The sequence below is a fragment of the Tasmannia lanceolata genome, unplaced genomic scaffold (assembly GCF_043159265.1).
Source record: "Tasmannia lanceolata isolate RefF3 unplaced genomic scaffold, GAP_Taslan_0.1 ptg000024l, whole genome shotgun sequence".
NCBI lineage: Eukaryota > Viridiplantae > Streptophyta > Magnoliopsida > Canellales > Winteraceae > Tasmannia > Tasmannia lanceolata.
This window is the reverse complement of record NW_027518701.1, coordinates 12,202,715-12,219,072: the sequence shown is the minus strand read 5'-3', so window position 1 is coordinate 12,219,072 and position 16,358 is coordinate 12,202,715. Positions and strand designations below refer to the sequence as shown.

Genomic DNA, 16,358 nt, shown 5'->3' with positions numbered 1-16,358 from the left:
CTGTCAGTGCTTCTAGAAATCCCAAAGGAGAAGAATACCCTCCCTTCTCTTTTTCCCTTCACCTTTTTAGCTCACTTCCCTAATGGGTCCGAGATATAAAATGTTGTTCCTTAGTGGTTCCGTAGTAGAAAATGTGGTTCCGTAGTTGTTCCAGGGTATAAAATGTGGTTCCCTAGTGGTTCTGGGGTATAAAATGTGGTTCCCTAGTGGTTCCGAGGTATAAAATGTGATTCCCTAGTGGTTCTGGGGTGTAAATGGGGTTCCCTAGTGGTTCCGAGGTATAAAGGGTGGTTCCATAGTGGTTCCAGGGTATAAAATGTGGTTGCCTAGTGGTTCCGAAGTATAAAATGTGATTCCCTAGTATAAAATGTGGTTCCCAAGTGGTTACGGGGTAAAAATTGTGGTTCCCTAGTGGTTCCGAGGTATAAAATGTGGTTCCCTAGTGGTTGTGGTATAAAATGTGGTTCCGTAGTGGTTCTGGGGTATAAAATGTGGTTCCGTAGTGGTTCCGGGGTATAAAATGTGGTTCCCTAGTGGTTCCGGGGAATAAAATGTGGTTCCCTAGTGGTTCCGAGGTATAAAATGTGATTCCCTGGTGGTTCCGGGGTGTAAATGGGGTTCCCTAGTGGTTCCGAGGTATAAATGGTGCTTCCATAGTGGTTCCGGGGTATAAAATGTGGTTCTCGAGTGGTTCCGAGGTATAGAATGTGGATCCGTGGTGGTTCCCAGGTATAAAATGTGGTTCCGTACTGGTTCCGGGGTATAAAACCCATTATTTTATTGATTGTTGCAAGTTTCTCTTGTAGGTCCGGTGTGTCCTTCGCACCTCCTTTCTTTGCTTGGGAATGGAGTTGTTGGTTTTTTCTACAAAGTGGCATTGATTTTGGGACACTTGTTACTGCACATGATACTTACTCACACTGAATTGGTAGAAATTAAACGCTATTGTAGCCACTATTTGGTCGGAACTGTACATTGATTTTACGTTTACCTCTCTCTCTCTATCTCTTTATCTTTATCTCTCTCTCTTTAATAGTATTAAATTGGTTCCAGGAGTGGAAATTGTGTTCGGGACATTCTAATATTATTGGGGTTCGAAGAGTTAAATTATTGTAGCTTGAATTTGTATAAGGTAGGCCCCCTCTTTGAAACACAATCAATCCTAATGAAGACCCCATACACCCCTCCGAATCTAAACACTACCGAAAACTCAGTGTGCCCACATTGTTTGGATCATCCAAAGCGTTCATTTAATGGGCCCTCACATATATAGGGTGTGCCCAAAAAATCAGCTCCATCGGATCATCGTAACCCTTCCATCTGTGGACAACAATGTGTATGTAGCCCTACTCGGAAGTCCGAATGAAGATTCAAATTTTCGAATAGAGTCCAGCACATTGGGCATTGTACTGAACTCCATTCGGAAGTCCGAATCCTTGTTCGGAAGTCTGAGTCGGAAGGCCGAAAAAAATTTCGGACTTCCGAATGAAGTCCAGTACAATGGCCATTTTACCGGACATTGGTCGGAAATCCGAGTCAGAAGTCCGAAACAAATTTCGGACTTCCGAATGAAGTCCAGTAGAATGGCCATTTTACTGGACTCCATTCGGAAGTCCGAAGCTTTGTTCGGACTTCCGAGTCGGACTCTTGGAAGCACTATTTACACTCTTGGAACCAATAAATTGTGGTTCTGAGGTGTTCATAATGGTTCCGATTATATACATACTGAGTATAAGTACCTTAACCACTATCAATACACTCATAATCACTTATAAAGTGTATGAAAGTCTATTTACACTCTTGGAACCACTACTTACACTCTTGGAACCACTAAATTGTGGTTCCAAGGTTTACATAATGGTTCCAATTGTATAAATTGATTGTGTACATAAAGCAACCAAATAGGATTGATAATGGGATTGATAATGAGTTTGATATTGGATTTACAAACATTGAACCATTTAAAAACTTTACAACCATTGAACCATTGAGAGAGAAAGAGAGAGGTCAAAAGATTCATCTAAACCCTAAACAAGAGAGGATGAGAATAAACCAAAAAATCACACAACATGAAAACAACATCTTTAACCTAATCAAGAGAGGACCTACCGGCGCACACGAAGAAATCTCACGTTTAGGGAAGAAGAGGGTGTTCACAATGGAGGTTTTTATCAAAAGCCAATGGAAATGGAGCTTAGAACGTTTGGCAATGGCAAGCTTCCATGGGGTTTCATGGAGTTTCTTACGTTTGGGGAAGAAGAGGGTGAAAAGGTGGAGGGAAAAGGTGATAGGGTAGGTGAAAATGCATAGGGAAGTGAGCTAAAAAGGTGAAGGGAAAAAGAGGAGGGAGGGTATTCTTGTCCTTTGGGATTTCTAGAAGCACCTGACAGCCCTTATTTCACAAAAAAAGAGAACGTACCCTTACTTAACAATTTAACCAAAACTTTGCATTTTTCTAACATATTTTCCTATTATGTATTATTAATCAAATTAATAATACATAATAATGTGTAATCCAAATGATGATAGTTATTCTCAAACCGGTTCTACAAAAGTTGCGGAATTGGAACGAAATTGGGAATTGGGATTGGACTACACATTTGGATAAGGTTTGTGGGGTCTACAACACTCCTAAGTCAGTTGGAGAGCTGGGGAAAATAGTCACAATTACTCAAGGACTTTGAGTTGCACTCAAACTCCATATTGGATAAGAATTGCTAAATTATAGCATCTACAAAGCAAGCAAATTTATTTCCAACACCAACTCTTATGAGATACGGCCATAAGAGCTGGAGAGAGGCATCTATACACGTTCTCCCATGTATCTTGAATGTCCCCACACAACCTTGGAGATTTGGGAGAGTCCCATTCACTCGAGGAGTCTCAATTAAAGTTCGTTTCTTAATTGGATAGGAATTGGGAGAAAGAAACAAGGATTTATGAAACCAAAACTCTATTTTCTATAAATGAGAGAGGGCTGAACGAAATTTAGAGTGAAGAATACTCAAAAATTCGTTCTCCTTTGCTTCCTCCTTTAGAAAAATCGTTTCCATCTCTCTTCCAATTGAAATAGTTTCAAAGAGAAAGGCTTCCAATCAATTTCTCTGTTCTCTACAACAAAGGTACTGATTAGATCAGACCTTAAAGAGGTGAATAAGAGTTATTCACATCCACAATAGTCCGAGAAAAGAAAAAGAATCCCTCGGTTCAACTTGCGGGGTTCGCGGCGTACAGAACGATCGCAACCGTTCGAGGAGTAGATCAAGCAGTGTGGTTCCTTGATTTCTTCTTCAAAGAGGTATTCTTTATGTTTTATTAACATAATTAACTAATTTAGACTCTAGGATCTTGGGCAATTGCAAGATCGAAAAAAAATTAAAGTTCTATGCGATTTTTATTCCGCTACGGATAGCGATCTTGCCGGAAGGGGATAACCTTCCTTCAATTTATCCCATATATCCAAGGTTCCTAACCTTTTTTGTGATGTAATAGACAGGGATTTTAGAACTCACATTTATCTTCATCTCTAGTATTGCACAAAAGAGTATAACAAATATTTCTCTGACCATTCATACTATAGAAAAATCTGTCGTCGTCCTCTCCTCTTGTAAGCTAGAGAGCCCAAGAGAATCCCTTTGGAGAAAAACTTCATTCTCCTCTCTCAATGCCAAGAGAGTCAATATCAATGTGTAGTCTGTTTTTTTATTCATTTATTTTTTTGTTATGTGAAAGAGATTCAACATAGTTTTTTCCAAAAACCTAAAACAACTATCTAATTCTGTCTTCCCACCAAAAAAAGACAAGAAGTTGCGTGTGAAACTAAAAACTACAAAACTTTCCAACAATCACCACATCGGATAGTTTCACAAGATCAACTATACTGTGTGCCTCAAGAACACAGACCACACGTTAGACAATATATCCGTCGCATGGTAATCAGTATGTACTTTCTTCGAGTGAATACTCCCATCCGTCACCCACTCTTTTATCTTGTGGTGTCTCACCTGAATACGCTTAGTTCTAGCATGATACACTTGATTCTTCGCTAAATGAATAACACTGACTACATAATGCAACAAGATGCCTCCTTGCTTCAGTTCCATTTCGCGCACAAGTCTGCTCAACCAGATAGCCTCTTTCACAGCCTCACCTGCCGCCATGTACTTTGCCTCTGTCGTAAATGCAATCATATATTGAACTGTAGCCTTCCGCCAAATAGGTCTTCACCCACTCTTTTATCTTGTGGTGTCTCACCTGAATACGCTTAGTTATAGCATGATACACTTGATTCTTTGCTAAATGAATAGCACTCTGACTACATAATGCAACAAGATGCCTCTTGCTTCAGTTCCATTTCGCGCAAAAGTCTGCTCAACCAAATAGCCTCCTTCACAGCCTCACCTGCCGCCATGTACTCTGCCTCTGTCGTAAATGCAATCATATATTGAACTGTAGCCTTCCGCCAAATAGGTCTTTCGGCTAATGTAAACATATAACCTGCAGTAGGCCTCCTCTCATCCAAGTCTCCTGCATAATTAGCATCAACATATAATGCTTGTCAAACATAATATCAAGATATGGTGTTCCCTTGAAGTATCTAAGAATCTGCTTTATTGCTCCTTTTCTGGATTTGCTTATATACTGACTAACCACACTATCTCTAACCACACTATCTGCCTGTGATGAATATGAAATGCTGCATACCATAGCATACATGAGGCTCACTATTGCACTAACATAGGGACCACAATTTGAGGACCTCCATCTTCTCCCCTTCTCCATTTTTCTCCCAAAACCCTAACTTGGTCTGGCAGCCCATAACGCCTCCCTCCTTCCATCCGGCAGCCCAACCCCTCACGCTTCCCATCTTCAACCCAAAACCCCTCCCACCTCCCTCTCTCTCTCAAACCCGACACCCCCACCCCATCCAAAATCCTCCGCCTCCCTCCCTCTATCAAACCTGATGCCCCCACCGACAAAACCCTCTCCCTCTCTCAAAACCCAACATCACCACCCCTCCAACCTCTCTTGCCCAAACCCCACCCGCCTCCCTCCCTCTCTCAGACCTGAGACCCCAACCCCATCCAAAATCCTCTGCCTCCCTCCCTCTGTCAAACCCGATTCCCCCACCTACAAAACCCTCATCTTCTCCATCTGCTCCCCTTCTCCATTTTCTCCCAAAACCCTAACCTGGTCTGGCAGCCCAAAATGCCTCCCCCCTCCCATCTGGGAGCCCAACCCCTCCCGCCTCCCATCCGGCAACCCAAAACCCCTCCTGCCTCCCTCCCTCTCTTAGACCCGACACCCCGACACCATCCAAAATCCTCTGCCTCCCTCCCTCTGTCAAACCTGATGCCCCCACCTACAGAACCCAACATCACCACCCCCTCCAACCTCTCCAGCTCAAACCCCTCCCGCAGACCCGACACCCCCACCCCATCCAAAATCATTCTGCCTCCCTCCCTCTGTCAAACCCAATGCCACGACCTAAAAAACCCTCCCACCTCCCTCCCTCTCTCAAAACCTGACATCACCACCCCCTCCAACCTCTCCCCTGCTCAAACCCCTCCCGCCTCCCTCCCTCTCTCAGACCCGACACCCGCACCCCATCCCAAATCCTCTGCCTCCCTCCCTCCCTCTGTCAAACCCGATGCCCCCACCTACAGAACCCTCCCGCCTCTCTCCCTCTCTTAAAACCCGACATCACCACCCCTTCCAATCTCTCCCGTCTCCCAACCTCTACCATCCTGGCACCCGAATCCTCCCTCGAAGTCCCTTAACCTCTTCTCTTCTCTTCTCTTCCTTGTGGTTGAGATTCTTCTTCTCTTTTGACGTCTATATGGATCTTCCTGTCATCATGGATCCACCTGTGAGCCTGGTTCATGCTGTCAGCACGAATCCTCCACCCACGAGTCCATCTTCTAGTTACTCTCCTTCTATGGCTCATTCTTACCCACAGATGACTTCGGAGAAGCTCGACGGTCCAATTCCCTTCGTTAGTGTGTGCCAGATGAGACCTACCTCTTGGCTCGAGGTAAGGTAGCTCTCATTGAGCGTGATCCCCTATCCTCCACGGATCCATCCTCTGACAGGTGGCGGTAGGATGATGCCTTTATCTGCACCCTCCTTTGGCAGAACACGGCCCCTCATGTGGCTCGCACGATGATGTGCCTGAGGACTTCCAAGGCCATCCGAGACCACACAATTGTTCTCTATTCTGGGGTTGATAACCTAACTCATATTTGCGCCACTTACTCCAAGTGGATGCGCCTCCAGCGAGGCGATACCCCTCTCTGCACACTACAATCACTTCATTTCTCTCTGCCAGCAGCTCGATGTCTTCATGCCTCTCACTGCTGATCTCAACGTCCTCGCCCGGTAGTGGGATCAGCTCCATGTTGTTCATTTTCTTAATACCTTGGGCCCGGACTTTCTGCCCCTTCGACATCAGATTATTGGCTCCGGTTCTTTCCCATCTCTCACGAAGGTTTATTCCCATGCCTAGCAGTGTCTCATGGGCGATTCCTCTCATGTTGTCTCTGTTGATGGCTCTGCACTAGTTGCTTATGAAAGCTGTGACCGCTATGGCCATGGCGGTGGTTCCTTTGGCCTTGGTACGTGGTCGCCCATATTGCTCTCACTGTCAAAGGGAGGGACATCATGTTGATACTTGCTATGCCTTACATCCCAAGCCCCATCCACTCCTCTGCTCATCTCACTACCGCTGGCCTTCCTGATGCATCTACCTCCTCTTCTGCTAGTACAGCAGCAACCGCACCTGGTCTAGCAGTAGCACCTAGTGATCTTTCATCCTCTCCAGGGCTGACTATGACGACTTTCAATGCCTATGTTTGAGCAACCAACCGTCTACTGCGGGTTTTGCACAACCAGGGAGTTCACCTCCTTCTCTTCTCACCACCTCCATCTCTTGGATCACTGATTTCGTGGCATCCAACCACATGATGGGTATTTCCTTTTCCCTTAGTTCCTTTAAGCCTTTTCATTATGAGTCCCATTTCATCACTCTTGCTGATTGGACCACCTCTCCCATCTCAGGTATTGGTGTTATTTCTCCACGCTTTGGCATCACTTTGTCCTCCATTTTGTGTGTCCCAAAGTCTTCTTTCAATTTGATTTTTGTTCGTCACATCACTAAAAATCTTAACTGCTTGGTCTCATTTTTCCGTCTTATTGTGTGTTTTAGAACCTCTCAACTGGGAGAAAGATTGGATCGAGCCATGAGGTTGATGGATTCAATCGCCTCGACTATGATCCCCGTCGCACTCTTTTGCACAACTCAGTAGATACGTATTTGTGGCATTGTCGTCTTGGCCACCCCTCTATCCAGAAGCTTCGACAATTATCTATTATTTCTTCTGATGTTTGGTCCTTTCACTGCAAGTCCTGTGAACTCTAGAAGCACCGCCGTGTCTTTTCCCTCTAGAGTTGTTAGTAGAGTCTCGCGTCCTTTTGATTTGGTGCATTTGGATATATGGGGTCCCTCACGGATCATGTCTCTTTCTAGATATAGATATTTTATCATTTTTGTGGATGATTTCTCTCATGTGACTTGGTTTTTTTTTCTTAAAGACCGCTATCAGGTATTTCATGCTTTTCACACATTTCATGTTTGGATCACTAACCAATATGACTGTAATATTAATTTTCAAAAAAAAAATATGATTGTAATATTAAATGTTTGCGCACTGACAGCTAAGGAGTACTTCTCTGCTGACTTTCGCTATTCTTATCCACCCATGACATTGTTCATCAGTCCTATTGCGCATACACCTCTCAGCAAAATGGTGTAGCTAAGAGGAAACTACGTTACCTCCTTGATATAGCCCGCAGTCTTCCAGATGCGGGTTCCAAAATCCTATTGGAGCAACGCAATCCTTACTGTTTCCTGGCTAATCGACTCCCATCTTCGGTTTTTTATGGTGCTTGTCCTTTATCGATCTTACATCCTCGGGGCAATCCATTTCCCATCACCCCATAGGTCTTTGGTTGTGTCTGTTTTGTTCACAACCTATCACCAAGCCTGGATAAATTGGATCATCGGGCGGAGAGGTGTCTTCCTTGGCTACTCTCGTACCCAAAAGGGTTATTCCTGTTATATCCCTTCGCTGCGACACTTATTTGTTCCAGCCGATGTCACCTTCTTTAAGTCTATTTCCTTCTTTACTGCTCCTGTTGACAGCAGTCCCATTCTCTCCGACCCTCCAGTTCCTCTCTCTTCTTGTTTTACCTGATCATGTTGGTTCCCTCTCCTCTCCATTGCCATCTCCTTCGGCTACCATCAGGTACCATTTTTACCCTCTACTAATGCTCATGTAGATTCTTCGATTGCTTCATGTACTTGTTCACGTACGACTACACATCTTATTTCCTCTGTTATCTCTTATGATCATCTCACCAAGTAGTTGAAATCTTCCTTGAGGCTGCCAGAGGTGTCTCTCCGCAAGAAATTGATAAAGTCTTCCGCCCACCAAGTAGTTGAAATCATTTCAGGCCAGGTCTGACAATGAAATAACCGAAATCAGTCCACAATTTTTCAATTTACAGACTCAAACATAGGAGAAAGAATCCAGGGAAAAGTTCCCTAACCAGCGAAGAACAAAGTTCCTCAAGCAAACTCGGATATAGCATTAGCATTCTCCCAATTGCATACCCTGTTGAATCTAACCGCCAGAAGCCCAAACTCTAAAGAGCAAATAATAGCAAGTTGAAAAACACCAAAGAAGACCCTCTGAAAGCCACAACAACCATAGAACACGCATTTTACCAGACCGTAGCTTTCCAAGACGACACCCGATCTCTAGGACAATTCCTAAAAACCCAAAAACTTTTCGAAATCCAAACACTGCAAAAGCAGAACATAAGCTACTAAAACAGCAACGAAGAGGGAGGACTAAAACAAAAAGAAGGGTCAAAAACCAAAACCTACACCACATCTAATAACACTAAAAGACTACCCTCTAATTTTCAGAGGGCAAAGCCTCCCGCTTCCCTTTTACTTTTTCCTTCTCTTTCTCCCTTTTTCTTTCAAGTCTCTTTCCGCAGCACCACAAACAAGTTTTTATCAGACCTTTGTCCGTCGATTTTCTACAATGTGGTATTAGAGTTATTGGATCGAAGAACCGTGAGGCTTTAGGCGTCGGTGGTGGATTCTCGTCGAGGTGGAGTTTTCCTGGTGAGTTTGTGGGTTTGATCCAACATGGCTGCTAAAGGATCAAATACGAAGTTTGAGGTGGAGCGATGTGATAGCAAGACTAATTTCAGACTAGAAATAAAGAGTTCAAGATTTGTTGGTTCAACGAGGATTATACAAGGCATTGTTGGAGAAAAGCAAGAAGCCAAAGATAAAGAGTGGGAGGAGCTCGAGATGAAGCTGGTCAGTGTTATATGGCTATGTCTCGCATATGAGGTAATGTATATTGTCCTTGGAATTAAAACTGCACCTGAATTATGTAAGAAATTAGAGAGTATAAATAGCTAAATCTTTGTCAAACAAACTATTTCTTAAGAAAGAATTGTACGGACTTCGAATGGAAGAAAGGACTACTCTTATGTCTCACCTTAACACATTTAACATGATCATAACTCAACTGTTGAGTATTGAGGTGAAAATTGAAGAAGAAGACAAAGGTTTACTTCTTCTTGCTTCCCTGCCTCCATCGTATAATAACCTAGTTACTATGTTATTTGGGAAAGACACTTTGATTTCAGATGATGTTACTGTAGTTCTATTAGAAAATGATATACGTAAGAAATCAAGGGGGGAAATTCTCAAGGTGAAGTATTCATAGCAAGCGGGAAAAGTTGAGATGAAGGTCAAAAGATAGGAGTCCTTTCAGGAAGGGATCTCAATCTAAGTCAAGAGAAAAGAGTGGCAAATTCAAATGTTATCATTGTCACAAGGAAGGCCATATGAAGAGAAACTGCAAAAAGTATAAGAAAGAAATGGAGAAAAAGAAGGATAAAACTTCTAATTAGGCTTGTGTTGCAGCTGAGAGTTCATACAATGATGGAGATGTCCAATCAATCTCCGTAGAAGTAAATCACTTAGGTGAGACCTGGATCTTACATCCAGGGCATTTGTATCACATGCGTCCATATAGGGATTGGTTTGATACACACAAACTGAAATTCCAGTTGGGCAACTAAGAGCGGGGGTGAATTGGTTGTCTTATAAAAAAATTATCCTTTTAAAAACTTTTGCAAGATTAGTTTTCAAAAGTTTAAATGAATATCCTCTCTTAGACTTTTTGATAAACACTTGTTAGGTGACTTTTGAAAATCCTAGTTGATTATTTTCTTTTTAATATTTTTATCAAAATACTTGGTAGATGATTGAAGATTACAAATAAAATGCAAACCCCACAACAAAATAAAGGAATAAGACGAATGGTTTCTTTTAGGCCTTTTATCAAACACTTGGTACAACCCTAGTTGATTTACTCACTTTAGTTCTTTTGACAAACACTTCGTGGACTTCGTGGATGATTCATGCTAGTAAAACAAAATAAAGAACAAATACCAAAACAATAATTTTAGAGTGGTTCAAGAAGGAGAAGAAGATTGCACGCAAGATTTATAGTGGTTCGGCCTTCAAACCCAAGGCCTACGTCCACTTTTCTTGAGGTCGTACTCAAGGGTATCCACTATTTGAAGATCACACAATGCCCGGCTTCAAGGCTCCTTACAAGTCAACTTTGATACAAGAGAATGGCTCCGCGCCCTCCACACTTGCCAACAATCTCTCCTTAACGGTCAAGACGGTCAAGATTAAAGCCCTTCTCTTCAAGTCTTTAAACTCCCCAAGGGTCGCAACCCTTCTTTACAATGAGTGGAAAGAAAGATGAAGTATTATTTTGCCTCTTTTGTACGCTATTACAAAGATGATAGCTCACAAACTCTCCAAAAGATTAATACAATAAAGCCCTAAGGAAATTCTCTTCAAATAGATGTGCAAGTGTAAAGCTCTTTGAAGAATTCCAAGAAAACTTGTAGATTTGAATGTTAAGGCCCAACAATGGTGGCTCAAACTTGCAAGAGTTGTAAGAGTTGTGATTTAGGGTTTTTAAAGATCCATATATAGTTGATGTTGAAGAAAAAATCCTAATTTTTTGTCTTCACGGGCGTCGCGGACGAAATCCGGACGTCCGGCGTCGGCGCGGCCATTTTTCCCAGCTACAAACAGACGAAGTCCGAACGTCCGCGGTTGTAAAAACTGGTTTTTCAGCTCATTTTGTAAAATTCATATCCCACTCGTTTCTTATCGGATTTTGACGCTCTTATACTTGATTTGAATGGAAACAATGAGATCTATCTGTTAAAAATATTTTCAAAAATATTTGAAAATATTTTCAAATATTAGTAGAAATAAGATCTGTTGTCCACTATGTAAGTGCCGGTTAGATGTCATTTCTCACTTTGGTAATCGGGCTTTGGTTCTTGAGCTATGGCCTTTTGTTTTAACAGTGTTTAAGACCTTTGAAAATGATCTTCCATGAAATTGAAATAGGTCTTCAAGGGTGGTTTTGAAAAAAGGTTTGAAAACACTTTGAAATACAAAACCACTTTGAAAAATATCTCCAATACAATCTAGAAAATATAAGGTTCTTGAACTTCCTTGATTGTCTTGGCTTCAAATATCTTCTTTATGCTCTTGAACTTGTAGGTGAAATCTTCTGACTGCTTGGTCCATATGACTCTCCCTCTTGAATGGATTCTTTACTTTGAGATATGAGAAGGTCACCAACACTTTGTCCAGCTTCAAGCTCCTCTTGGCATATGCTAGGCTTGCTTGTTGGATCCTCAACTTGAGTTCTATGCTTGGACATCTTTCAAGGATGATACCTCCAATATGTGCAAGCTCACTAAGTTCCTTTGTGCATGTTGATCCTCAAGCCATGTGTTGTGATGTATTGTGCTAATGTGCTAATGTGATATATGACATGTGAAGTTCTTGTCTACGGCACAACACTCCAAGGCAACACATTAGTCGATAAAGACTAATCAATTTGAGTTTGCTAGCATTAAAACAACAAGGTAAAGGTGATTAGTTGAACCTATGGGAACCTTTGGGCTAACACAAACCCTATATTCGAGGAACTGTTCTGATGAGTAACAATGCTGAATGTAAGACGGTCGGCATAGGCACTATAAAACCAAGATATCTGATGGGATGGTGAGAACTCTATCTGATGTGAGGCATGTCCCTACTTTGAAGAAAAATCTTGTTTCCTTGAGGGCCTTAGATATAAATGGGTGCAGCATCATGGCAACAAAAGGTGCAATGATTGTCATAAAGGGAAAGAAATAATGCAAGTTGTATAGGTTGCTAGGGAGTACGGTGTCAGGTGAAGCTGTTGTTACTAATCCAGTTTACTCGGGTATGGATAACACAACTCTATGGCACATGCGTCTCGGGGTTGCGGCTTCTTAGTAAAAGAAAATTGCTTAAGGGGTTGAGAATGTACAAACTTGACTTTTGCAAATATTGATTGTACGGAACGCAGTGCAAGGTCAAGTTCAAGACAGGGTAACATACAAGCAAGGGTGTGTTAGATTACATACATTCAGCAGCATGGGACCCATACATGATCCATCTAGAGGTGGAGCACACTACTTTTTTTCATTCATTGATGACTATTCAAGGAAGGTATGGGTGTATTTCATGAACCATAGGTCAGAGGAATTCACTAAATTTAAGTACTAGAAAGAAAATGTGGAGAAGAAGACATGGAGATATGTAAGGTACTTAAGAGCATATAATGAGCCAGAATTCAAGAACAAGGAATTCAACAAATTATGCGAAGATGAAGGAATCACGAAACACTTCATTACACCAGGTAGCCCCCAACAAAATGGTGTAACTGAGAGCATGAACATGACACTTTTGGAAAGGGCAAGATGCATGAAATTGAATGCAGGGCTTCCAAAGAATTATTTTGAGTTGAGACAGTTAACATGGCATATTTCTTAGTCAATAGATCACCATCTAAATCCATTGACTTTAATATTCCAGAAGAGGTGTGGACCGTGAGGACAATTGATTATTTCATGTTAAGGATCTTTGGTTGTCCGACATATATTCACATTTAGAGTGAGGAGTGGTCAAAGTTGGATTCAAAGTCCAAACCTTATGTATTTCTCGGGTATGGGGATGGAGTTAAGGGCTACAAGCTTTGAGATTCGGTTGCTCAAAAGCTTGTCATCAGCAGAGATGTGGCATTTAATGAAAGCTACATGGTGAAAGGAAACAATAGTGAAAGCTCCATCAAAGCTCCATCGACAATTCATGTAGATGGAGCTTTGATAGAGGCGGAGCTTAGTGATATGAACACATATCCTAAGCAAATTGAAGGAGTTACAACACCATAATCCTCCCATGAGACACCATCTAGCAGTAGCCATGAGCCACAGTGGCAATAGGAGAGTCTCGTCATAAGCAAGCCATAAAGCAACAGTCAGATAAGGTTTTGATGATATGCTATAGTTTGCATTGGTTGTTGGTATAGATGACAATGCAGTGGATATATTGACTAAGCCAATTATAATAACAAAGTTCAAGCATTGCTTGGGCTTGTCCAACATCAGTAGACATTGAGGATTGGGAAGGCACCCCAAGGAGTGGGGTAGGCACCTCATGTACAAGTTATAGATGGTCTTCACTTGGCTGAAACAAGCCATAATTCTAATTGACAACTACACTAGACTTTCTATATTGTCAATTGTCAAAAACCAAAATAGAATGATGGAGTTAGGTTTTTAGAAAACCTATTATGAAAATAATCTTTCTATCTCACGGCCGAAACACGAAGCAAAAATGTTTCAATCATTTTGACTTCTTGGAAAGTTGAGGAAAAGGCTATGGTTCGTTTCCCTTGGTGAAGAGAAGAAGAGAGATGTTTTGTGCCTATTGAATACAAGGGGAGGAAGATAGAAGAAGTAAGACACTTTTGGGTCTCTTGGGAAAGAGAGAGGAAAGGTGGTGGTTTTCTTTCTAGATAAGAGAAGAAAACCTTGAACGGTTCTGTGTCTCTTGGAAGATGGAAAAAAGAGAAGAAGAACCGGGATTGTTTTGTGCCTCTTAGAAATAGAAGAAAGAAGACGGTTTCTCCTTAGGTTCTTTAGATTGGAGGAGAAGGAGAAGAACGGCGAACGATTTCTCGCTTAGGCGAGAGAGGTAAGAGAAAGCTTTGCTACAAGAGAGGATGTCAAGAAGGGGTTATGGAAAGATTTGCAAGGGAAGGATTTTGGAATCAATCAAGTGTTAGATCAATTGAGAAATCTATTGTAATCTTTGATTACTTCTTGATAAGTGAAATATTTCTCTGGATCGCCTTGTGGAGGTAAGGCCTCACCTGAACCACGTAAACCGAGTATGTTATTTTGTGGGTTGCAATTGTGTGCTTGTTTTATCTTGTTTTTTATCACTAGTTTTGATCGGACCATTGTTTGTTGATTTTCTACATGATATGTATTGTCACTAGTATGACCTAAATAGGTGAACACGTGTAATTTTATGTTTTCTTTTATCCATCCTTTTGCAAGCACCTAATCAAACAATTAGGAATTAATATGATTTTGTTTCTCCTTTACTTTTCTTCCAATACTATGCAATTTCTTCAATTTCTTGTATTCATTAATTATATTGTTGGTTTTGGTCTCTTTGACTAAATTGAGCTGATTTTTACCTACTTTATTTAAGTATATAACAAAAATCATTATAGAATTCTAAATTAATTTCAGGGAGTGATAAATCGACCCCCATATATCTTAAATCGACCCCCTATGTGTCTTTCTCTCTCCTCTCTCTCTCATTAACCCAGAGGAGAGAGAAAGACACATAGGGGGTCGATTTAAGATATTTAGGGTCGATTTATCATTGCCCTACATTTAAATGAGTTAAAGAAAAATGTATTTCTTTTGTTCTAAAATAATGCTATGATATCCGGCTTCTGCTAATTCCACCATGTTTTGTTTTTATGTTTTCTAATTGAAGAAATAATTTTCTGGAAAAGTTTAGAAAGGAAAAATATTTCTAAAATTTCCTACATTTTTTAGATACATACAGAATAATATAACTTGATCCAACCTTACTTAATTTTTACTCAGGGGACCTTAGATTATCACTTTCCTCTGCAATTTTTTCTTTAATTCAATTTTTTTCCTTGTTTAAAGGTTGGGAAAAGTATGAAAACTTACCTATTGCACGAGACATTGCAAGGATTCCAAGGACTCGAGCTCCGTTCAGATAGATTACTCTACCACCGGCCGCTTCAATTCGCGCCAGCTCATCCGGCCGGTCCGGCTGAAAAAATATTCAATTTAAAGTAAAACCTGATAAAACCTAAAGTGAGCTTCTGATATTTCATTCACATTTTGAAGTTTTTCAGTAGACTGTACAAAGAAGATGAGTAAAACGAACAGAATAAAGCTAGTTCTGCTCAATACGACCCTACCCATATTATAGATCGGGACATGATATCCCACCCCCATTCTCAACATTTCCTTTAATTGTCAGGATGAAAATTGATATTTTCACACTCTTCACCAGCATTTCCACTCTTCCCCGTCACTAGTTTGCCGAAAAGCCTTCCTAATTTTTGCCAAGAAACAAAATGGATACGTTGGTCATTTTATCAAATAGGTAAGGAGATTTTTGGGAAAATGTTATCAGCACTACAGTATTTTGATGATGGCACTACTTAGTTTATTAAAAGTATGCTATGGACCGCACCATCGGATGATCCAAACCGTCCATTAGATTGGCCACACCCTAAACAGGCTGTGCCCCAAAAATCATTTCCATAGGTTGATAATAACCCTCCGATCTGTAGAGAGGTTAGGATCATCTACTACAGATCAGAGCGTTAGGATCAACCTATGGAAATCCTTTTTGGGGCACAACCTATTTCGGCTGTGGCCGGGATCATCCTATCGTGCGGGCCATAGCGCACTTTTAATAAAGTGAGGAGTGCGATCATCAAAATATCAAAATACAGTAGTGCTGATAACGTTTCCCTATTTTTGTTAAATCATGGGCATTAATCTTGAAGGTGCTCATCATAGTAATGCTCTTTCGGCTTGGCAATTTCAGGGAAACCCATTTGGCGGGTGAATTTTACATGAGAAAAGCCAATCAGAATAGGACAATCTGTTAAAAAATGAGCCTGTCTGGCTGTTCTCTCATGTGCAGAAGTCATCCGAAAAATGACTTTCAGCCAAATTACTTAGCAAATCCCCCACTTTTGTTTGTGTTTCCTTGCAAAAATTGACCTTGTTTTTTGACGAAAAACAGACAAAAGACAATAAAAGTGGTTGGAGATATCATTTCCTTTTCATGA

At 41.2% G+C, this 16,358-nt stretch overlaps 1 protein-coding gene across 1 annotated transcript in view; it reads right to left on the bottom strand.

Moving 5' to 3' along the window:
• The window catches only part of AHG1 (Protein phosphatase 2C family protein), a 30,653-nt gene that overhangs the window by 10,329 nt on the left and 3,966 nt on the right, over positions 1-16,358 (bottom strand). Inside the window, exon 3 of the mRNA XM_077367143.1 lies at positions 15,217-15,322. Coding sequence (XP_077223258.1) covers positions 15,217-15,322 — 106 coding nt within the window. The remainder of the gene's footprint in view (positions 1-15,216; positions 15,323-16,358) is intronic.